Source organism: Drosophila suzukii, unplaced genomic scaffold (genome assembly GCF_043229965.1).
Source record: "Drosophila suzukii unplaced genomic scaffold, CBGP_Dsuzu_IsoJpt1.0 scf_15, whole genome shotgun sequence".
NCBI lineage: Eukaryota > Metazoa > Arthropoda > Insecta > Diptera > Drosophilidae > Drosophila > Drosophila suzukii.
The window spans coordinates 366,260-390,760 of record NW_027255902.1 but is presented as its reverse complement, the minus strand read 5'-3'; the positions used below and the strand labels follow the sequence as shown (position 1 = coordinate 390,760).

The window sequence follows — 24,501 nt, the reverse complement described above, 5'->3', positions numbered from 1 at the left end:
ACTTCAAAACCCAGCGGAATCAAAAATAGGCAATGAAAGTATTTCCACAGTTTCTAATTCGATGCACACATTTTTCGCTTTTTTTTCACATTGCCAGTATGACCAGCTCATAACAAATCAAACTTCTTTCCTATTCGTTTCAAATTAAAATAACAAAAACAATACATATTTTTCTTAAATTAAATACTAAATCCTTACAAATATATTTATACATATATATTAATTTAACCTGTTCATGTTTGAACAATGCGTCAGACTTACGCTACGTAGAAAGGACAATCATAAGGATACGCTGAGCCAGATTGCAAGGCAACAGGATTCTGCGCCAGGCATTTGCCAGGGTCATCCGGTATTTCACCAGTAAAAATGATTCGCCAAGGAAGTCCGCACAGTCACAAGTCCCCGACGACGAGGTAACGGTTTCTGCGTTGGGCGCAAGCTAGAAAAAACCGATAGGATAGATAGGAGTATGCGTGGAGAAAAGAAAGCCAGCACAAGTCGCGCAGAAATCAAGGAAAAACCCTGATATGAAAACGAAGTAATTCCAATCCAACTAAAATTGCAACGCACCACGTGCAGAAAACCTCGCGTAGTAACGCATGGCGAAGAGACTCTGCCGTGGACTCTGGCTCAGGAGAAGAAGTGCAGGGTCCTCTTTTTAGAAAAGATAACGCTGACTTAAATAGTATGATGACATGCTTTATTCAAATTCGACTGGTTAACTTAGATTTTACAAAATATACGTGTGCTATAGAACTGTCCTTTGCAAGATTCTGGCAGCGGGTGAGTATGGCGGTGCGTTGCCACTTTTCACTCACTTTTCAACTGGGTATCGAGTATTACTTAGGAATATCGAGTGTTACTTAGGAATATCGAATACAGAAGGGGAAAGATATTAGATCAGTAGGTGAGACCGCTTCTAGTGGTCCGTGTCTCTCCAGTACCGCATCCCACAGAAGTTCCACATCTCAGCAGCGAAACGGTGCGCCTGCGTGCTACAAGTCACAGGAGGATCAGCAGGATAGCGCCAAGACGTAAGACTCCAGGCGGTAGTCGTGGGTCCAGGACAAAGAGGCCGAACCTGGAGTGGAGAGTCCCAGCGGGACGTGCAAAATAGGGATGTTCCCGGATGCCCTATATAAGGGCGCACAGCGCTGGAAGCTGGACCAGCCCTACTGAGCAGAACCCAGAGCAAAGGACGAGCGGAAGATCGATTTATAGTTTCAAGAGGCGTTGTCCTGGAGAGCCCAGCGATTACGAAGTCTTGGAACAGCAACTGACCGAATCCCCGAGTGACAGAGAACCACACTACCAGCCAGCGAGCATTCGACCGGATGAGGCGTTCAAGAGGCGTTGTCCTGGAGAAGCCCAACGGTTCAGCAGGTTCCGGAACGGCGATTGTCCAAGACCTTTGGGAGCAGAGGCCACGATACATCCAGACTCACCGTTAGCACGATAAGGAGCAGCAAGTCACGGTCGCCGCGGAGAACTCATTGAGTAGCGCAGGAACGTCAGCGCGAATTGAGCGAAACCATAGTGGGACTGTCCGGGACAGAACAAGGGACTGGCGGTCATTGTCTTGAAAGGCGATGCCTGGAGAGCAAGGAACCTGTTCACACAGTCTGAGACCGGTGACGGCCCGCTAGGCCGAACTCTTTGCTAGTCCAAGGCGCGACTAGCGGCCTCGAGTCAACGCGTCGGCAATCGAGCAGAGGCGAGGGACACCAGGAGAATCTCGAGATACAGGAAGGAGTCAGCGAGCATTGGGTCATCCTTTAAATTCTGTGCATTCTTACTGATCTACGGGGTAGTCACGTCATATAAATTGGTTGAGACGAACGCAGCACTAGCACTGAGCTAGCCGCACGAATCTCGTAGCGAGCGGACCAACAAAATCAGTTCTTTACGGAGTGAGAGCGGCACATTTAATCGAAACGATTGAATGAAGTTGTAGATGGTGTGTGAGCTCTTCTACTTCCAACTCGTCGTCAGGGTTTTCGCCATTTTCGGCTTCAGACTCATTAAGCAAACCTACGGCGTTGATCAAGTTTCGGCCGTTATTAGTAGTAGTAAATCTGTTTCTTTCTTATATTAAAATCATCTATTTGAGAATTTGAATTTGAGATTGTGTGACGCATGCGATTTCTTCAAGCCCAATGTTTAATTGAAAATCTTTCCATTTTCAATAAACTGGGCATTGACTCCAAGGACTCCGTGATTAAAGTATCTATTTTCAGGCACTCAAAACGATATTTTAATGCATTTATTTTATTAATTTTAAGGGATTTGCATTTCTTGCCTAGAAGTCCCATAACAGTTCGAGAAGAAACTGCAGGCTTGTTGAATCCCCAAAATATTTGGCATGTTAACTTCAAGACCCAGGCGAATCGAAAATACCTATAAAAAGCTTTTACGCAGTTACTAATTCTATGAACGCATTTTTCTCTTTTTCGAGGCCCATTTTGACAGAAACCCGATATTTTTTCTTCTAACTGGCTGTAACATAGTTGCCAGTAAAAGTAATTTTAAAAATTTTGCAATTACATACATTTTCTTCTATATCATGAGGAAAAAGTTACGAAAGATACTGTTACGTTTGCGAACCATACCGATGCTCGGGATCTATTTCTGCTACACCTATTTTAAATTAACGGCGATAGAATAAATGTTACCTAATACTGGAATGCGTTTCTAATAAAGTTAGTAAAATCCTACCTTTTTTCATTGAACTTAAGCAACAAAATTATATCACTTTTGTAATAATTGGATAGATATTGAAGTTAAGTCTTAAGAAGAGGAGTTTTAACTTATTAATTTTTGCTGCGAATTCTTAAGAGGTAGGAGATTAGCTTCTACAGACTGTGTGGATCACATCCAACTAATTAAAAGACATTAAAAATATTGGTATGTGTGTTAAATGCTGGTCCCTTTTGCTTTGAAGACCTTTCGGCTTTAATTTGTTAGTTAGGTCATGTTGACCATGAGAAAAGGACAACAGCATTTTGTGTGTGATGTGAACATAAATAAACATATATACTAGCATGGTTTGGTTGAAAACACTTGCTTTACTGCCTACAGCAAACATATCATCTGCAAGGATGTAGAAGGCCAAAGGATCCTTTTTTCCAGGAGATACACCTTTGCATTCCTGAGAAATAGAAAACGCTGTAGTCAACGGCGGCGACTATGTAGGTGTTAGACAGGTGTTAGCGTTATGGGCGTTTGTATGCGTTAGAGTGGATACTTGAGGTTACATGCGCTGCACAATAACCTATAGAATCTACATGCCCAATCCCAACTTTCTAACTTTTTTGTTTTCCGAAATCTCACCGTTCATACGGACAAATAGCATGTTCGACTCGGCTGGAGATCCTGATCAAGAATATAAATATTTCATCTGAAACGCTTTGTTCTCCCTGTTACATACTTTCCAACGAATTTAATATACCCTCTTACTCTACGAGTAGCTGGTAGGTAAATATGGTTTCATTTAGATTTTGAAATCATATTTCGTAACAAATACATTTTCATAAACTTTTGACCTGTGTAGGCATTAAGCGTAAATGTTTTACTGAAGCAAGCCAAATGAGAAACTTAAAGGAAATGTATTTATTACGTCTAATGTATATTAATAGAGGTCGACAAAATTTGTGCTTTATAGAAAACCTTGGTTAAATTAAAAAACTTTTGGTTTTTAATCACTTTTTTTGCGGCTTACTAGCAGCTCTGCAATCCGCTAGGTAACTCCTTCCTGTAGGAGATGGAGATTTGTAAGCAGCAAAGCAACTTTTCCCAAGATTGCACACCACGCCACCTTGCTTCGATCCCTTCATTTCTTTTTACCTTTTTTATGGTTGGATATTTTCGGCATGAATATTGATATTGACAATCAAAAAAAATAACCATTTAGACTTTTACAGTCATTAAAAATGTTGGTACTTACATACTTTTCCCCAAATACAATAAACCCTTTTACTCTATGAGTAACGGGTATAAAAACTTGTTCTGCCTTTAAAAGAACTCAATGCAGGGATTTCTGACAAGCCGGACCAAACCCTAGACGCTGCTGACTGCTTAGTGGAACATGGCTCATATCCTCGGTTAGCTGAACCAACAAATACACATCGGCCTGCAACACACACTGCGAGAAGTTGCTCATGAAAATAAATGATGTTAGCTATCATTTTTAAAAAGTTCATTTGAACTTACAGATATATAGGAGGCGTTAACGTAACCGTGCACCCAAAAAAAAATCGTCATCAATATGCCATTATTTAGGTGTCAATGTGAAACTATTGAGTGTCAAAAAATCTTTGATACGAAGAACATCAAATTGACCCTAATATATGATCACTTTGCCACTTGAAAAAAAGTTTTCTATATAAAAGCTTTTTTGTCACAAACAAGCATTTTGCCGCTGCGTAAGAAATGTAGGCGTGGCTCAGAGCGCTAGCGCATCGTTTTTGATGCACGCGCCTGAGGGTTAGTGGTTCGAGTCCCGCTCGTGACAAATTATTTTTCTTTTTTATTTGAAATCTGGAAACGTTTTAAATAGTACTTTTTTATTAGAATTGATAGAGAAATGTTAGATATTATTCTTAAAAATCTTACAGCATCGGCGCTCACTTGAACCGGGGACCTTTCGCATCAGAGACAGACACCTTACCCATTGGTCTATCGCACAACGTATCCCGCGGATGTTTAGTTCAAATGCCATGATAAGCGATACTTGAGATCAGTTCGAAACTCGAACAATCAAAAAAAGCTTTTATCGGTGTCGAAGTATCCACGGTTGTTGTCAAAGAGATACTTGAGATCAGTTCGAAACTCGAACAATCAAAAAAAGCTTTTATCGGTATCGAAGTATCCACTGTTGTTGTCAAAATGACACTATTTAATGCCAAATAGGATTTTTCATACAATGTAGTATACTTTTGATACTTATTTAGGATCGAATTGATCCCAATTATTTGATCCTATGTGTAGTGTAATTTTCACCCACACTTATCAAATTGACACTCGAAGATTTTTTTTGGGTGTGGCGAATGCCCATTGATGACGTCAATCACACTCTATAATCATCATAGGGTACACATTTTGGTTCGTAATTCTTTTGATCGTTCTCCTCCAGTAGGGTGCGTTCGAATAAAGCATGCTACCGTCGTTTTGGTATGCGTTCAAACTCCATGAACAACTGCGAGTCACTTAGCTTCTCATCTAATATTTGACACTGGAATTTTAGAAAAAAATTGTGTTAAATATTAAGCAATCAATTACTTGAAAATATTTTTTATATAAGGTTTAATATTACTTTAATGGATTTTTGATATAATATTGAAGATTGCAATCATTCATTGGAACTCAGAATTAAAATTACGTCCACTCTAAAGCCCACAACCCTAAGGTCTGTTTGGCGCCCACATAATGTTAACAAAACAATTATTTGTTATTATTATTATCATTATTTACTTTTCTTAATCAATTTAATCACCTTCAAAGTAATCCGTCCCGACGAAGTACACGTTTTTTCAATCCTCAAAGTCATCAGCGCCTATATCGATTAAGCCTTTATAGTAACTTCTATATCGATTCAGCCTCTATAGTAACTTTTAGTTTTTGTCTATTTAGGTCTTTTAATTGTTCGATGCTTATTCTTGATATGGCATCAGCCACGGATCTAGCGTAAGGGACGAGCGGTCGATCGATTTGTTGTGTCAAGAGGCGTTGTCCTGGAGAGCCCATCGATTACGAAGTCCTGGAACAGCAAATGATTGAAACCCCGAGTGACAGAGAACCACACTACCAGCCAGAAAGGGCGAACATTCGACCGGATGATGCGTTCAAGAGGCGTTGTCCTGCACAAGCCCAACGGTTCAGCAGGTTCCGGAAAGGCGATTGTCCAAAACCTCAGGGACCAGAGGCAATGATACATCCAGCATCGCCGTTAGCACGATAAGGAGCAGAGCAGGGGAGAACTCAATGAGTAGGGCAGGAACGTCACGGACGACAAGCAATAGGGTAAATAGGTAATAGGTAAAGGCGCAACTAGCGGCCTCGAGTCAACGCGTCAGCGAGGGAGCAGAGGCGAGGAACACCAGGAGCATCTAGAGATACAGGAAGGAGTCAGCGATTATAAGGTCAAAGGGCCGACGAGCCAAGACGAACATCATCAGCAGCCACTTGAGTCAGCGCGGGGCGACACTGAGACCAACCGAGCCACCTACCCGCTGTAATAGGTGAAACAAAAATAAACCCACTGTTATCCTTTGAATTCTGTGCATTCTCACTGATCTACGGGGCAGTCACTTCATATAAATTTGTTGGGACGAACGCAGCACTAGCACTGAGCTAGCCGCACGAATCTCGTAGCGAGCAGACCAACAAAATCAGTTCGATACAGAGTGAGAGCGGCACAGTTAATCGAAACGATTGAATGAAGTTGTAAATGGTGTGTGAGCTCTTCTACTTCAAACTCGTCGTCAGGGTTTTCGCCATTATCGGCTTCAGACTCATTAAGCAAACCTACGGCTTTTATTATGATTCGGCCGTTATACGTGAATCTGTTTTTTTACGTATTAAAATCATCTATTAAAGGATGAATTTGAGATTGTGTGACGTATGTGGATCTTAAGTTATTTGAATGGTAGGACTCAAAGGGTAATGTTTAAAAACTCTTTTTCATCCCTAAGTCATCTTAGTCCGCTCCTGTTTTCAATATTTATAAATGACCTTCCTCTAGTCTTAACGAAGTCACGTGTACTTATGTACGCAGCTGACGTTAAGTTGTTCCTGCAATATAATGATCGCACACAAAGTTTAGCTTTACCATCTGATATCAATGCATTTGAAACGTGGAGCATGGATAATTAATTAAATTAAAATGGTTCTAAGTGTAAGCTAATGACCTTTTTTTGTGTCAGCCCTCACTATTCAACTTATACTTTGAGTGGTTGTGTGTTAGATAGGATAACGCATGCTGACGACCTTGGAGTCTATATGGATCCTAAGCTTAAATTTTCTGATCACATTTCTACCATGGTACTACTACTATCGAAAGGTGGTCGAAGGAATTCGATGATCCCCAAAGACCTTGTTTATTTCATTAGTCCGACCAATTCTTGAGTACTGCGCTTCTGTTGGGAGTCCCCAATATGGGGTGCATATAGACCGGATTGAGTCTGTGCAAAACAACTTCTTAATATTTGCCTTACGGAGACTTAACTGGGACACAAACCTTATACTACCATCCTACTCTAGTAGACTACTTCTAATTAACTTACCATCATTAGCTATCCGTAGAACTATGCGTGGTATTAGGTTTTTATAAATCTTTCTCAAGGTGATGTGGAGAGTCCTGAGTTTCTGGGTTGCCTGCATTTTAATGTGCCAAATAGATTCACTAAAATTTTTATTCCTTTAGTGTTAAATTATTGTATTTTTAATTATGCAATGTGTGAAGTAGTTTCTTAGGCTGGGGTGAAGCTCGGTCACGCCAGGATCTCTTTACAGACAAATTCATAAAGATTGGGACTAGGGTCTTCGATGAGCAGTGGGCTGACGTAAGATGGAGGGTGTCAGCCACCGGGTTACTGAGTAGAACACAGTTTTGATTTGGATATCAACAAGGAGCGAAGGGGGTCAGCGGTAGTGCGTACTGGGTCTGGCTAGCGGCACTCGCCATGAGGGGACCGAGAGAGAATCGATTAGGGGACACGCCTTGCAATTCTAGGGCATGTGGCTGCCTTACATGGAAATCCGCTAGCACTCGCTGTCGGGCCAAGCTATGCGGCCGGCTTAGCCTGACTTCTTGTTAAATAAATCTAGGTATTAACGTTGGAGGGCATTTTTGGGCCTTCTCAAGTGTGGGCAAGAAAATATAGTGTATTTCTAAACTTCAAGTTGATCTTCGCTTTTTTATTAGATTTTTGGACATTTTTATATTTGCTTTGATTTAGCTTTGACAAAATATATATATAAGTTTCGTTGTATTTTCGGGTTTTATTTAAATGTATACATCGTATTTCATCGTCTTTGGTATGTGGGTTCTTTATATTTTTCTACAGTGTATTCAATTTCGCATTTTTCATTTTGAGGTTAGGTTTTGTTCGAATTTCACATTCCCATTACCGTTACATGTGTTAGGTTTTCTTTAACAAGGGTTATAGCTGATCTAGCCTGTTTCTACCAAGCGATACCGCATCGAGGCAGAGATTTCAAAATACACACACAGCCTTTTGGCCGAACTTGCCTCGCTGGCCACTTGTTGCGGTCTCACTGATTTGGCACTCACCCGTCTCGCTCTCGGACACACACGGGTCCTGGGCCGGCACAACTACTCCCAAATCCTCTGCTGTTCCTTCTCCGCGTCAGTCGTCACTCGACGACTGGGTCTCCTCGCCTCCAGGTGGGGCGGGTGTCCTGGGTGTTTTTCGTCGACTTCAGTATCTTGCAGGTGTCAGTCGACCTGGGCTCGTTGAGGGCTTTTCTTTACTCCTCGCTTGGTCACTTGCCCGGGAGTGGCAATCGCCCACTCTTCACGCACAAAAATTCTTCGTCCGTGCCAATCGACTTCGAAACTTCTCGCCGTTCTGTTTTCTTGGCTTCTCGAAGTTTCGGCATCGCTCCCTCTCGCTCTCTCTCATGGGCGCGTGACACTTTTCGGGGGTTGATTTCTAACGCGATCGTGCGCTCTCTCGCTCGCTCTTATGCGATGCTTGCTCCTGTGACCGCTTTTCGTGGTGAATTTCTCGTTTCTGTGCTGGTATGTGTGGGTCGGTGTGACGTAAGCCTTCCAGGCTAGCGATGCGAGTCTCGGTGGTGGTGATAGTTTTTTTAACTATCGTGTGTGGGCTTGCAGCCTTAAGCTTAACTTATAATAATATTTTACATTATATATAGGCCTTACTTAATTACTTATAATATTTATAGTGTATTCTAGGTGTAGCTATATGTATTTATATACATGTATGTTAGCAAGGGCGCCAGGCTGGAAAGTGTGTGGCTATTTGTGTGGAGTCAATCGACTCCTCACAAATGCATGTACCTTTTAGAGTACTTTGCAATGATTAAAATAGACTATTTCACCTAATATCTACTACCGACTCACTTCCTATCTTTAAATCAATAATACTATCCTACATAGTAACTAATTAGTTTTACTTTATGTATATTGTCTATTCGTATTTTGACCTGTATTTTTAATTGTCTTTTGTTATATTGTCTTTTTCTTTGTCCGCGATATCGTTTACTCTCCCTTACACTTTGCAACAAATTTCAAAAAATAAAACGCGCAAAGTGCGCACACACCGCCCCCACTGAAGGACCGCCGTCTTCAGCATACCACAGGCAGCAACACCAGCCTATGGATCGCTCGCAGGTACGTGCCATCCTTGGTCCTCACGTCCACCACTCGAACTTTGCTATCAGCGCCGACGTGTACCGCCACGACTCTTCCGACCATCCACTGCTGCGGCGGAAGATTGTCCTCGGCGACGACGACGAGAGCTCCCACGGCGACGTTTGGAACCTCCTGGTGCCACTTGTTCCTCGCCTGGAGGCTGAAGACGTTCCCGGGACCATCGCTGCCAAAACCTGTGCCTGAGAGACGAGACACTGCGCCATCGTCCCAAGCAGGTTGGGCTGCCTTGGCCGAGAGCGTTGCTGATGGTGGAGCCAGAAGGCGGCCGCCGATCGGAAGATGGCGTGGGCTTAGGGCTTCGCCGTCGTTCGAAACGCTGCTGATCGCTCCGAGGGGCCTGGAGTTGAAGACGGCCTCCACGCTGGTGAGGAGAGTTCCGAGCTCCTCCGCGGTGAGGATGTCTTCGCCGACCGCCCGAAGAAACAGGTGTCTTGCAGACTTACACCTGCCTCCCAAAGTCCTCCCAAGAGAGGTGCTCTGGGCGGTATTAACGCAAACTCGCATCCTTTTTTTAATGCGAATGTTCCGATACCGCCGACCTGCTCTTCCAGTCGGGACCGGAAGTCTCACATGTTGCGATCTGCTCCGACGAAGTTCGTCGCGTTGTCGAATCACACTTTTTCCGCAATACCGCGTCGACTCACCAAACCTTTGAAGTGCCAAAAAAATCCATCAGTGTTGAGGTCAGACACTAACTCTACGTGGACCGCTTTGGACGCAAAACATACAAACAACGCCACGTACGACTTGTACGGTGGCTTACCACGGATACGGTACGTTGTGCTAAGTGGGACACAAAAATCAACACCACAGATATTAAATGGGTGGAGTGCTCGAACTCTGTCTGATGGCAAGTTCCCCATGATTTGCGTCAAAAGTTGAGGCTTGCACCGAAAGCAGCGAATGCGCAAACTTCCTGCGCATTAACCAACCGTATCTTTTCTCGCAACAGACTTACAAATGCTCAACGGCCAGCGTGACAATTTGTAACGTGCAGGTAGGTTTTAACAAACTGTGAGCCTTTTGATAACAACAACGGGAACTTGCTTCGTACTCGCAGCAATTTCGAGGAACTCCAATCTAATTTTAACTCCTGAACAAAGGCTTAACTTCTGTACATTCGTAGATAGAAAATAAACTTTTCTGAATTTTGCCTATGTCGTTGCTGAACTCGTGAGATTGTATCACTTCCACTATTTTCTCGAACGCAAAATTCAGTTCTCTTGGAGTAATACTTTTTTCAAAGGGCTGCGACTCTTCTTTGCACCCTTAGCTTTATGTGCGACGAAAATGACTCTATTTTCTGAAGCACATAATTGAGCACAAGCGCTAATGGTGGTTCCACCGACACGACATCAACAGGAACTTCGAAGTGTCGATTTACAGGCCAATCTATTTCTGCGTCGAGCAAAAACGAGGGCCCAGGGAACCAAATGGAACGTCACATCCCCGTGACACGATGTCCGCTGGGTTTACTCTAGTAGGGACATGTCGCCAAAATTGCTTTTTCCTTCCACTCTTGAATCTCTGCAACTTGGTTTGAGACAAAAAACGACAATGGCGACGGATGTGTTTTGATCCAATGCAGAGTGATCTCCGAGTCCGTCCATAGGAATACTTTTGTAATCGGAAAATTAAGCAATGGTCTTATACGATTGTAAAGATCCGCCAGAAGGTGAGCTGCGCACAACTCAAGGCGGGGCAAAGTTTTCGTCTTGAGGGGAGCTACTTTGGATTTTGCTGTCAATAAATATACTTTTAAGCCTTCAGCGGTATAAGTGCGAACGTAGATGCACGCTCCATATGCTCACATGGAGGCGTCAGCGAAACCATGTATTTCTGCGGGACTTTGGCGTCTGTATGATACGCGATACCTTGATTTTGGGCAGTTGCAACAGCGTTCCCTTGAAAGCTTCCCAAGATGTTTGCAGTTGCATCGGGAGCGACTCGTCTAAGTCTAACTTTCGAAGCCAAAGTTCCTCCAACAACGATTTTGCCCTTGTCACTAGAGGACACAAAAGGCCAAGGATCGAAAAGTCGGGCAGTCACCGACAGTTTGTTTCGTTTTGTCGCAGGAAGATCCAGGAAAGAGTCATCCAACCGAAATTGAAAGTAATCTTTACCAGGCAACCAAACCACGCCAAAAGTTTTAGTTACGTCTGTGCCGTTAGAAAACCACTTGCCAATTCAAAACCTGCTTCTTGCAATACCTGAGAAACTTCGCCTCGAAGGTTTAACATGTCCTCAACGCATCTGGCGCCAGTCAACAAATCGTCAACATAAAAGTCATTCTGAATGACCTAGGCGGCTTTTGGGTACGAATCTTGCGCAATCTCTCCAAGCCGCATAAAGCAACGGATTGCCAGATAGAGTGCTGGCGAAGTTCCATAAGCCACGGTGTTCAGCTTGAAGATTTTCAAAGACTCAGATGGATCTCGTCTCCACACAATGAGCTGAAAGTTTCTGTCAGCTTCATCAACCAAAACTTGACGATACATCTCTTTTACATCTTTTTTTTTGCAAGCGCAAACTTGTGCAGTCTAAAACGAAGCAGCGTCGAATACAGCACTCCTTGAATGGTGGGGTCTACCATTAAGATGTCATTCAACGCGACCTGCGTCAATGTACGGCTCGAGGCGTCCAATGTCACACTCAGCTTTATTGAGGTGCTTTGAGGTCGCAGAACGCATTGGTGCTGGAAAAAAAAGTGCGGACTGTCTACAATTTTACTATCATTGAAAGACATGTGGCCCATGGCTACATATTCTTCCATGAATTCTAGATACATTTTTTTTAATAAAGGATCCTGGGTCAATCTCCTTTCAAGCGACAAAATTCTACGTTTCGCAACTTTATATGGTAAACCAAGAGTGTTTGGTTCATATTTGAGCAGCAGACGAACCGAAAATCTCTCGGACGACAATCTTTGAGTATTTTTCTCAAAGTGTTGCTCTCAAAGCTGCTGCTCAGGTGTATGGACCTTGGCCTTGGGCGGCAAGACCAGACCAGAATTTCTGCAGGGTTGAGTCGATTGACTCCAACACTTCCTCCTGACAGCTGAGACTTACCAATTTTTCTGTGTCTCTTTTTTTCTGAGGCACATCTCCCTGACACTATCCAGCCGAGAACTGATTTTTGTATAATGGGAAACTCTGGCCCTTGCTTTATTTGGCCGACTGGCTTGAAGAATAATGGATCAGCCAATTGAATATTTTCAGGCCGCTGGTGTTCATCGTTTGATCCAGATGATAACCAGAAATATTTTTTAAGATGTAAAATTCGGACGTCAACTGACTGCTACCCACTCGCGACTTGACTATCGTGTGTATTTTCTTGGTTCCTTGAGCGTTAGTTCCACCAATGCCCCGCAAGCTCAAACACACGTCCTCTCTCTTTATCTTACTTGTGAACCAGAATCGCTCAACGCTCGAGCCAAAACTAACTCGCCACTTCTTGTTAGCACGCTCACGATGGCTGTGGCAAGAATAACTCTACCGATGCAGTCGCATGCAAAACATGCGAAATGGATGGAGCATTCTGTGAGATCGTGGGCTGAGGTGGCAACGCGAGATTTGAATTCGGCGAATAAACCAATTTTTGATAGCGCTTGTTCAGGGCTGACTCACACTCGCTCCAAAGAGGAAGCGATGTGTAGTCAAGCTGTTCCTCCCAATTTCTTTTAGTTCCTGCATCGACTTCGCCTATTACTAAATGGATTACGATTGCATTCGTGATACGATTGTCATCCCCATCGTACAGCGCTGTGACTGTGTCAATGAGGCTTCTCATGGCGGTAGGTGGTGGGTGGAAAATGTTTGGGAATTTAAACGTGGTCGATATATTGTCAAAGAAAATTAAACAATCATTATCGTACACCCGCCTTAGGCTTAGAGCTGGAGAACTATCGATGGCACTATCGCCACTATCGATGGTTAGGCACTATCGAGCCACCATCGATGGCAGAAGACACCTTCGATAAATTTTTTTTAGCGCATTTTCTGTGTCGGCGTCAATTGCATATGAACTTTTTCGGAAAAACGAAAGTGTTGTACCTTTGCTACAAACTCTTCAAGGACAAACTTTAAACAAAATATTGATGGAATCAATCAAGAAACGTCTTTCCGTATATGAGCAGAGAACTATCTGCAGGATGGCTACGCTTTTGGATCCACTGTTCAAAAAAAGTGGATTTCAACATACATAGCTCAAACGCTGAACAAGCAGCAAAATTTTTTGAAAATGAGCTGGCCAATTGTCCAGTTAAAGAGACCGCAAGTAATCAACCCGTAGCATCGGATTCGAACTCAAGAGTCGATGCAATTTTAACTAAGAGGCAGTATCTGGAAAGAGCAATTGTCGGACAAGATATCGACCCTCTGTTATGGATGAAGTTATGCCTTAATTAAAAGTGCCGAGTTATAAATTGCATATAATTAAGTATATTACTTTTTTCCAGGTGAATCAAACTGATTTCCCTGCCATTGGGAGCCTTTTCGCCAAATATCTTTGCATTCCGGCTACGTCCGTGGAGTCTGAAAGAACATTCAGCAAGGCGGGCCAAATAATAACATTCTTTTGTTTTTAAATCGCAACTCTTAGCTGAAATAAAGCATATTTTATTGTATTCGTTTAATTCTTTTATTTTTAAATCGTAACTTAATTAAAATAAAGCATACCTTTATTATATTTGTTAAAAAAAAAATTTTTTGTTGGGCTAACAGCCCAGGGCTATACTATCGAGCCACTATCGACACTATTGATGGTTTAAAATAAACTATCATCGACTATCGATGGTTCTCCACCTTTACTTAGGCTACCCAGGGCGTTTGAATTGAAATGTTCTGACTGTTTCTAGCGCGTCTCCAGCCAAACACGATATTAAATGGTTACATTTTTCGATATCGTGCAGCATGTTATCTTTGTCAGCAAACGTTTCGAAAAGGCTAATAAAATTTGTAAATTCGGAATTCTCTCCGCGTTGTCGGTGGAGCGGAATTGTCAACGCTTTTACTCCTTGCTTCTGCAATTATGGAAATTAGCAACGATTTTGCTATTATGCCAGTCTCTTCTAACTCTTCGCAGTACACATCATATCCATATTTTGCTTCGATTTGATTTTTAATAAGCGTAGTTCGCCGGGACTGGTCCCGAACTAGCGAAATCGGCATACACCGGGGCCGTGGGACTGACCCCGTTCATACCACCCGCAATGTAAATTTCTATCCACTTTTACATGGGCATGTTCTAGGCGGTGGTCATATGGCGAAAAGCTGCATTATCTTTCGCCACAAAAGATACCGATAGGCCCCATTTTATACATCTTTTCGCTAAAAAAGGGACCACCTTTGTGGCGAAAAGGGGCATGAAATAGGGTTAGTGTTTTTAATACCAAAAAAGCTGAATGCTATGAAACTTCACAAGAAAAATACTTTTTTTGTTAAATTGACTTCTAACTCCCCTGTTACTAAAATTACAATATGATTACTAAAATCTGCTGTATTGAATGCCCAACTTTTAGCGCTTGCGCTTTTTTCCTAAATCTTTTTTGGCATTTCTTCTTCTTTTCTTTAGCTAATTGACGTATGTGCCTTTTGCTGTTCATGGCTGAATATCCCACATTATTAGGTATTTCACTTGCACAACATATATGGTGGTACTTGCCTGTTGACGATACTTTAGAACACAACAGAAATGAAGACTTCAAATGTATAATAAGAAAATTAATTACAATGCTTACAAAATTTGGCGCAAGCGTTGGGTAGGGATGGCAATACACAAGAAAATATCAACTCTGCGACATGTACATTTATATATAATAAGCACCAATTTAATCCGCTTGTTATGAAATGGAAGAAAACTTTTTACTGCTGAGCTAAAAAAATGCGCGGAAGAAAATTTTAATTTAATTCTGGAATCAGAACTTTTCACACTTTTCAACTTTTACCACTTTAATTCTTTGCTAGTGATGAAGCGCACCAGGAGGGTGTGTTAAGGCGACTACTATATTGTTCAGGCTCACTGTCAGGCGAATCGGGACCCCGGCCCCGCTATCCAACTGCACCGCTCTCTCGCTCTCCCGCTCTGTTCCCAGCTCCCCTCCGGGAAGTCTCCGCGGCGCTTTGGAGCGCGGAACTGAGCTTAGACTTAAGTAGTTCAATTTTGGCATTCATATCGAATAAACCGCGGTCGCTCCCCCGCCTATTTTACAAAGTGAACTTTTTGCGTACTACTTTTTGGTCAAGGGGCACTTCGCGTTTCGAGTGGTTTTCTCCCCTACAGCTTAGACGCTTTCCGCCGCACCAGCAGCAAACCGCCGAAGCCCAGCGCAGCAGCCCGCCGACGCCGCCAGTTCCCGCCGTCGCCTCCCACGCCATTCTACCAGCGCTAACCCCCGGCGTACATTTTGGTCCATCGAGCCGGATAAGACAAGGAAAGCTTTTTCGTCTTATTAATTGCCGGTTTGCAGTCAGCCACTCGAAAATATAATTCGTTTGACTATCTGTACGTTTTGTCCAAAATCCAAGTCCGCTTAAATCGGACAACGGCAATTAATAAATTACTTCGCCATTTTTTTTCTTCGATTTTCCTTTTGCTACGAGCAGCCATATTGCCAATTTTTCCGACTCCTTTTTTAATTGCATTTGGCCGCTCATTCATACATACATACACATATATAAAATCGAGAAAAAAATTCAAAGCTTAGAAAAAATATTGTGCAGATATAAGCCAAGCATACAGTGAGAATTATTTAATTTCCAGTGTTTGGCCAATGCAGGCCCCCAAAACTTTCCAAGATTTTCCCACTGTATATCCGCAGCCGCTAAAATACTTGCACATATTTGTTCGTTTTTCCAAATACAGTCCACATACAAATAAATCGAAATCGTCCACCACAACGCAAACCGCGCCGGCAATAGTTATTTAATAAATTTAAAACCTGCGAACATTACATACATACATATCCATATCTACATACATACAAATATCTACATACATATCAATATCTACATACATACATATCTACAGACATATCCATATCTACATGCATACATATCTTCATACATACCCATATCTACATACACACATATTTACATACATTCACATATTATTTTAATTCCACCATCCTGTTCCGACTAATTAAAGTTTTCCGTCGGCCATCCGGATACAAATAATAGAATAAAAATTACACCAACAGACGTGAACATTTTTTTGGTCATTGTGTTATATTTAACAACCAACAAACTTTTTAGTATTTTTTCGGTATTTTGTATTTACTACGTAAAATTTATTTTATCCAGGCAAAAAATAATACCAGCACTCCACCGCATGCATAGCATCCTCCGTTCATCAATTTTTTCGGTATATTTTAGTATTTTTCCATCGGTATATCAAATTAAAATAAAACAATTCTCTAGTTCTAATTAATCAACAAATAGCATCCTCCGGCCAACAACTTATTGGCATATTTTGGTATTTTTCTTCATTCAGAAGCTTAAATAATACAATTACTCCACCGGAGTATCCACCTCAATTTATTACAAACGCAAAAAAAATACCAGCACTAAAAAAATATATACCAAACTTGATCCCAATTACATTATACATATAATATTATAAAAGGTTAAATATTATAGTATTTTTTCTCCACGGGTGATATTCGAACTCCTTACTCACAGTTTCTAATCCGCATCATTGGGTTTAATTCCGCAAAGTAATCCAGGTCGGTACTTGCTCCAATTTCTATTTCTCCGACCCACTACTTTTTTAGTCGATACCTCGTTCCACTGTTCCAGAAGTTGGCCAGGTTTCCTATTTATTCGACATAAACAAAGGCGAGCAGATTCTAACCCAAAAAAAGGAATTTTTTTTTATGTCCGTTCGAAGTGATAACAACAAGTTGTCTATTCCACCTGCCGTAGTTCCAGGCACATCCCTAGATCCGCCCACACCCGAACTAACCGCTAAGTCCTCTTCGCCCCGAAAAAGGGTCACCCGTGCAAACGTCAAAATGGCACCAACACCTTCCCAAATTGATCTAAGCAATTTATTGAGGTCTGAGATCGGCTGAGTGAGTTTGAATCCAGAACAAACACTCCTTCGCCGATCCTTCCTACTCTGTCCATGCTAACCATCCGCCGCGAAGAAATACGCGCGTTATGGGACCGCATCAAGGCAGAATAGGGTGGATGCACCGGGTGCATAGCAGAAGCCGGCAGGAGCTGATCGTCTTCCTTACGGAGCGTCACCGGACCTTAGAAGCCATAGACGGCCGTCAGGCTCGAGTCAATCTCTGCCAAAAACATCCGCCCCCACTGCAGCGCCTCGAAGAATAAATTCTTACGAGACAAGGGTAGCACCCAAGTCAAAAGGATGTGACCTTTGTAAGAAGGAAAACCATCCTGTCCGCACATGTGCACGATTTCTCCAGATGACGGTCGACAAGCGGTCGGCATATATAAAGAGGAAGCAGCTGTGTCTGAACTGCTTCGCACGAGGGCATCAGCTGCGTGATTGTGAAAGCACTCATAGTTGCTTTCCGTACCACGCCCGCCATCACACCTTACTACACAGAGGCAACACCTCCCAATCGCCTTCGAATGCCTCCCCGAGACCCAGATCAAGGTCGAATTTTAAAGCTCGTGCCTTGATAGATTCAGGATCAGAGGGATCCTTTATTTCTGAGCGGCTGTTCAAATTAATTAAGTTGCCTCACCAGGTAATCCGGCCCCAAGTATCAGGCTTAAACCAGACAGTATCCGCTGAATCCAAAAAGCTCTGTTAGTCTACCATCCGTTCTCCGATTAGCTGGAAACCTCCCCTCCGATTCCGCAACAGTTTCTACGGGATCTTTACGAACTGCCAATAGCGGATCCAAAATTCTACGAGAGCGCACAGATAGATATTCTGGTCGGGGCCGACGTACTGCCATCCATTCTCCTTAGCGGCACCCGACCGAACATTTGTGGCTCTCTTCTCGGTCAAGAAAGGTTGACACGTCCCTGGATAGGCTTCTCACAAAATTTTGGGAGGTGGACGATCTGCCAGTAAAAGTGACAAAATCTTCCGATTTGAAATGTGAGGAAAATTTTCTCCGGACGACTACGAGAGACGATAACGGCAGGTATGTCGTAAGTCTTCCGTTTCGTGATCCCGAAAACGTAAAATCCGCGTCGGTCACTCCAGATCCTCCGCGTTGTTACAGCTCCTAAGAACCGAGCAACGCCTAAAGAGGGACAGTCAGCCAAAAACCAAATACGACTCCGTGATTCAAGAGTATCTCGACCTCCATCACATGAAAGAAGTCCGTCCTACCCCTAATTCTGCCAGTTATTACCTTCCGCATCATGCCGTGTTCAAGCTGGAAAGTACAACCTCCAAGCTACGTGTGGTTTTCAATGCCTCCAGCCCTTCATAGAATGGGGTCAGTTTAAATGATATCCTTTATGCTGGCCCAGTCTTATAGTCCGATCTAACTATCCATATCCTGAAGTGGCGATATATCCGATACGTCTGCAGTGCCGATATCGAGAAAATGTATCGGCAGATATGGGTAGATCCGAAGCATTCCCCGTTCCAGCGCATCTTATTCCGCAACAGCGAGGGGCACATTCGAGACATCGAATTACAGACGGAAACTTTTGGAGTCAATTGCGCGTCATTCCTGGCCATTCGAGTCCTGCAACAGCTGGCAACTAACGTGCAGCTCAGCCATCCAAGAGCGAGCAACGTCATTCGAAATCATATGTATGTAGACGATGTCCTTTCGTTAGCTGACTCCGCCGCGGACGCTAAGTTTATTGTTCGCGAGCTACAAATTGCTCTAGATTCCGCGGGGTTTTCATTGAAAAAATGGGCTTCCAACCACAAAGAAATATTAGCTCATATCCAAAGCTATTATCTTTTGACAACAGACTTCCTCGAGATCGACACTGAGAGCCCAGCCAAAACTCTCGGCGTACGACGGAAGGCAACGTCCGATGAGTTATTTTTCGTCCCACCAGATTTAGCAACGGAAATCTCCCCCACGAAATGCCAAGTCCTTTCCCAAATTACCAAACTGTTTGACCCAGCAGGCTGGCTCGTTCCATTTGTTGTGTGTGCCAAAATCTTTATGCAAGAGATTTGGCTTCAGGATCTAGGTCGGGACGATAAAATTCCAATTGAGCTAAACCAAAGGTGGAACAGCTTTCTCCGGAGCTATTCGGTCCTAGACCAGGTTAGAATACACAGATGGGTTTCCTTCCGTCCAGAGTTCCGCGTAGAGCATCACGGATTCTGTGACTCCTCGCAAAAGGCATACGGTGCTGCGATCTATGTGCGCGTAGAGGTGGGCCATAAGACGATGGCGCCAGTCAAAACGGTGTCCCTTCCCAGGCTGGAGTTATGTGAGGCTCTCCTTTTGTCCGAGATGGCCCAAGCCATTCTTCTTAATATGGCATAGCTGACCTCAAAACTCCATTGTTGGACCGATTCCACGATTGTGCTAGCATGGTTAGCCAAACCAGCGTGCCATTGGACAAAGTTCGTTGCCAACAGGGTGACGAAGATCACCGATTCCACAGAGGCAGCCAATTGGTCACACGTTCAATCCGAACATAATCCAGCTGATTTGGGTAGTCGAGGAGTTCCCCTTCAAGAACTGGTGGATAACCCGCTTTGGTGGCATGGACGCAATTGGCTGCAACGTCCACGCGATCATTGGCTCAGCCCGGGAACCGACCTGCCGGTGACCGAGATCGAAAAACGTGCCGTCAAAGCCCATGTGGCGTCTATGCCGACAGAAGATTTCCTGGACCGCTTTTCCAAGTTAGACAGAGCACTGCGGGTCCTCGCGTATGTCCATCGATTTGTCCAGCGATGTCGAAGACAATCACCGCCTTCCGGGGTCCGTCTAGAGGCCCAGGACGTTGCTGCCGCGGAACAGTTCATGACAATTTGCACTCAGCGCAGATATTTTTCTGAAGAATACCGCTGCTTGAGTCAGAAGCGTCCTGTGCCCGCGGCAAGTTCGATTCTCTCCCTGAACCCCTTTCTAGACAAGAAAGGGCTAATCAGGGCATGCGGCTGCGTAACGGCCTCCGACAGCTTGCGGTATGATGAACGACATCCGATAATCCTACCGTACTCTCGCGGCTTCTGGTAAAATTTTCGCATCTCATTTCATTACATGGTGGTAATCAGTTAGTGGTGCGTCTCACCCGGTCCAGATACTGGGTTCCGAGAATAAAGAACTTGGTGAAGGCAGTGGTTAACTCCTGCAAGGTCTGCGTTATCCACAAAAAGAGATTGCAAGTCCAGATGATGAGAAGTTTTCCGAAAGAGCGAATGTCTTTTCCCTTCCGTTCACGTACACAGGGATGGACTACGCCGGCCCGTTTGATATACAAAATTATACCGGAAGAGCTTGTCTCATTACAAAAGGGTATGTGTTGGTTTTCGTTTGTTTTTCTACAAAGGCCATCCATCTAGAGCCTACATCCGACTTAACGACTGAAAAGTTTCTTGCCGCTTTCGCTCGTTTCGTATCTAGAAGAGGGTGTACTCGCGAAGTCCAGTTCGACAATGGAAAGACCTTCGTCGGTGCTTCCACCGTGCTTTCCCGAGACTTCCTGCAAGCCGTTAAGAGTCTGTGACCGATGCCTATAGTCATCAGCAGCTCACCTGGCAATTCATTCCTCCTGGGGCACCCCATATGGGTGGCCTATGGTGTCAAGAGCTTCAAGACCTTGTTTTACAAGTCCACCGCTACACGGAAGTACACCTTTGAAGAGCTGTCCACCCTCTGAATATCAGACCGCTATCTACCATGTCCGAGGATCCAACTGATCTCTTAGCGTTGACACCAGGGCACTTTCTTGTTGGTGGACCTCTTCTATCCATAGTGGAAGTGGAAGTAAAGGGCGAATCCAAGTCCATTCTGAACCGGTGGCAGCACTTAAAGTCTCTCCATCAACAATTCCGCACTCGATGGAAGGATGAGTAACTTAAGGAGCTCCACAAGCGCAACAAGAGGCAAGTCCCCACAGAAAATCTGCGTGTTGGCGATCTGGTCGTCATTAAGGATGACAATTTGCCCTCAAATGAGTGGCGACTCGGAAGAATAGACTCCGTTTTTCCGGGAACCGATGGCAATGTCCGCGTAGTCGACATTCGTACGGCGCACGGCATTGTCAAACGTCCAGTGACCAAGGTGGTTCTTCTTCCAAGAGAGCCGTCCAAATCAACCTCGAAACAAGACGAGTTTCTTATACACCTTAGTCCGTGACCATTATCCACGTCATTGTTAATCAGCCCTGTTTGTTTTCTCCTTATCCACACTTTAACCAGGAAAATGGCTCCCCGTCCACGTAGCGCTCAGGCATTGGATAGCAGATGTACGAGAGGTACTCAGTCCTACCGATGCCGAGTCTGCCGCGGAATCCATCCTCTTCGGAAGTGTCAAAGGTTCCTAAAGCTGAGCGCAGAGATGCGGCTGGGGCAGTTCTTATAAGTACTAAGTACTTAGTACTGCGCGAACTGTCTGGCACATAACCACTCCACTGGGAGCTGTCGAAGTGGTGACCTGTGCAGAAAGTGCGACCGGAACCATCACACGCTGCTCCACATGCACAAACTTGTTTCCCGGAAAAAGTCGGCTGCAAGCGACAGCCCGCTTCTCCGCAGCGTTCGCGCCGGCAAGATCAGCCAACTCGCCAAACGCTTGCCTCTCCACCGCGCTCAGCATCCTCGACAGCAGCTCCGTCGATGCATCCCTGGCCGCCGCGTTTCGTTTGCCGACAACAAACGTGGGCCATGAGAGCATCTGCACGGCGACGATTCGGTCGAAGGTCGACGAGCCCATCAAGCTGGAGGTGGTCCTCAAGATCGAGCCGAACGTGCGCATCCGCACCTTCATCCGTGCGGTCAGTGTGAGCGTAGTCAAGAAGTTTAAGGAGCTACCGCTCGCGGATGAGCGTTTCCAACGGCCATCCACCATTTCCTTAATCCTGGGCGCGGAAGTCTACCCGAAGGTGATACAGCCGGGCTTCCACATGGTCGACGAGGGACTGCCAGTAGCCCAGAAGACGGTGTTGGGGAGGATTCTCTCCGGCGCCTGTACGCAGGCTTAAGGCGTAGGCGACTGGCCGGGGTTCCGTCTCTTTTTGCAACGCTGGCGATTGCAAGGGGGGTGGAATGTTCAGGCCCACTGTCAGGCGAATCTGGTCCCCGGCCCCGCTATCCAACTGCACCGCTCTCTCGCTCTCCCGCTCTGTTCCCAGCTCCCCTCCACAAAAGTCTCCGCGGCGCTTTGGATCGCGGAACTGAGCTTAGACTTAAGTAGTTCAATTTTGGCACTTATATCGAATAAACGGCGGTCGCTCCCCCGCCTATTTTACAAAAGTGAACTTTTTGCGTACTACTTTTCGGTCAAGGGGCACTTCGCGTTTCGAGTGGTTTTCTCCCCTACAGCTTAGACGCTTTCCGCCGCACCAGCAGCGAACCGCACTAGCAGCAAACCGCCGAGGCCCAGCGCAGCAGCCCGCCGATGCCGCCAGTTCCCGCCGTCGCCTCCCACGCCATTCTACCAGCGCCGACGGTATCCCGCTACCCCCCGGCGTACAATATATGCATAAAGCCTGAAGCATGAATGAAAATCTACAGAAATCGTCCGATTGATACATTAATCGAAAGGTATTGCAAAAACTAAAAGAATTGCATAGAAAAAATTTAAAAAAAACAATTGGTGTGTGAGAAAAGGTGGTGAAAGTATCAAATATAAAATTTGGAAAATTTGATCTTTTGGGGCCGGTGGGGATAATTACCCCCGGTATCAACCTAGTTGTATTTGCAATTAAAATACGCGTCGAATGACACCTCAAAGTTCAAAAGTAATACCGCAAAACAAGATTTTCAGGGTCCTCTTAAAATGAAAATTTTATTTTGTTTGTCAGTTTGTCCCAAAATGGAAAAACTAGCTAGATTGGCGAGAAAACAGCTATAAATAGCTAAATTTTGTATACTCTTAACTTGTGAAGTACTGAAGCTACAGGCTTGTGTTGTACGTCGTTAGAAAGGTATTTCGAAATACTATGTGCGCCTTTTAAACACGATTTGCCTAAATACTACCGTTTAAAAATTATGGTCTAAAGTTTATTTTATTTAGATTTTGTTAAGCCTTTTTTCTGATTTCTCAAAAACAGCTCTAACGATTTAACCGAATACCCGTTTCAAAGTTAGTAATCAACTAAAATGGCCACATTTACCAGTTCAGAGCATCTTACACTGAGTATTGACCTTTTTTTAGTGCGAATCCAAAGTCTATTTGAGTTTAATTCCGACAAAGGAACAATGCTTAAAGTTGAAATCAGGAATTTTAGAACAAATTCCATCAGAAAAAATATTGCTCATCGCTGAAGACTTAATCGATGCTATGACTGCCATTCAAAAAGCAAAAGCAGCTACATCTCTGGAAAAACTAAAAAAGAAAGGAATAGCAAATTTAGCAGATACACTAGAAATTAAAAAGGGTGCAAAAATAATGTTACTTCGAAATCTAGATGTTGCTTCAGGATTAGTTAATGGAGCTATATAAAAGCCAAGGGCTAACAATCACATCCGGAGTTGTTGATATTGGTGATTGTATATTTGCAAACGGTCAAACTTATGTTGCTTTCTCACGTTTAAAAATATATATTATATCTTTTTTCAACCTTAATCCGAAAAGCATTAAGATAAATGATGGTGCAATTATAGAATTCAATCGGTTAAGAAGTAAATTAGAAAAGATCTACAACACTTGGTTGGTAATAACAAAAAAATATAAATGTTTCTGATAAAAACATATATTTTCGGCGGCAAACAACGGCTATTATTGAGCCATCTGTTTTAGAAAGAAATGTTACCAACAAAAAGAGTAAAAATAAAAATGTTTTACATAATATACGTGGTATGAAAAACCCAAATAATGCTTGTTATACGAATTCTGCCTTTCAATGCCTTATAAATATAGGATTTATAAAGGAATCTGTATTATATGATGAAAATAGTAACATTTTAAAGGCATAATTTTTGAATTATACAAACCCTTTAAAGATGGGGACACA

General features: G+C 43.6%; 1 protein-coding gene and 3 long non-coding RNA genes across 4 annotated transcripts; 1 reads left to right on the top strand and 3 right to left on the bottom strand.

The window, feature by feature from the left end:
* Nucleotides 1-9,331: 9,331 nt before the first annotated feature.
* On the bottom strand, nt 9,332-9,922 carry LOC139354717 (uncharacterized). The gene has a single exon (XM_070998953.1). It carries the CDS (start codon nt 9,920-9,922, stop codon nt 9,332-9,334), a length of 591 nt encoding a protein of 196 aa, XP_070855054.1.
* Nucleotides 9,923-13,284: 3,362 nt separating this feature from the next.
* Nucleotides 13,285-14,042, top strand: LOC118879696 (uncharacterized). Its single transcript, XR_005016033.3, has 2 exons — nt 13,285-13,808; nt 13,875-14,042. It is a non-coding gene; the product is annotated as an uncharacterized lncRNA (long non-coding RNA).
* On the bottom strand, nt 13,835-14,234 carry LOC118879695 (uncharacterized). The gene is made up of 2 exons (XR_005016032.3): nt 14,095-14,234; nt 13,835-14,017 (listed from the first exon to the last, which is right to left on the bottom strand). It is a non-coding gene; the product is annotated as an uncharacterized lncRNA (long non-coding RNA).
* A 9,300-nt stretch (nt 14,235-23,534) lies between these two features.
* LOC136117214 (uncharacterized) lies at nt 23,535-24,059 on the bottom strand. The gene is made up of 2 exons (XR_010654606.2): nt 23,944-24,059; nt 23,535-23,873 (listed from the first exon to the last, which is right to left on the bottom strand). It is a non-coding gene; the product is annotated as an uncharacterized lncRNA (long non-coding RNA).
* Between the last annotated feature and the right edge of the window lie 442 nt (nt 24,060-24,501).

What these genes read in the sequence shown, in the direction of transcription:
- LOC139354717 (XM_070998953.1), bottom strand. Translation starts at nt 9,922, where the DNA reads ATGCGAGTTTGCGTTAATACCGCCCAGAGCACCTCTCTTGGGAGGACT.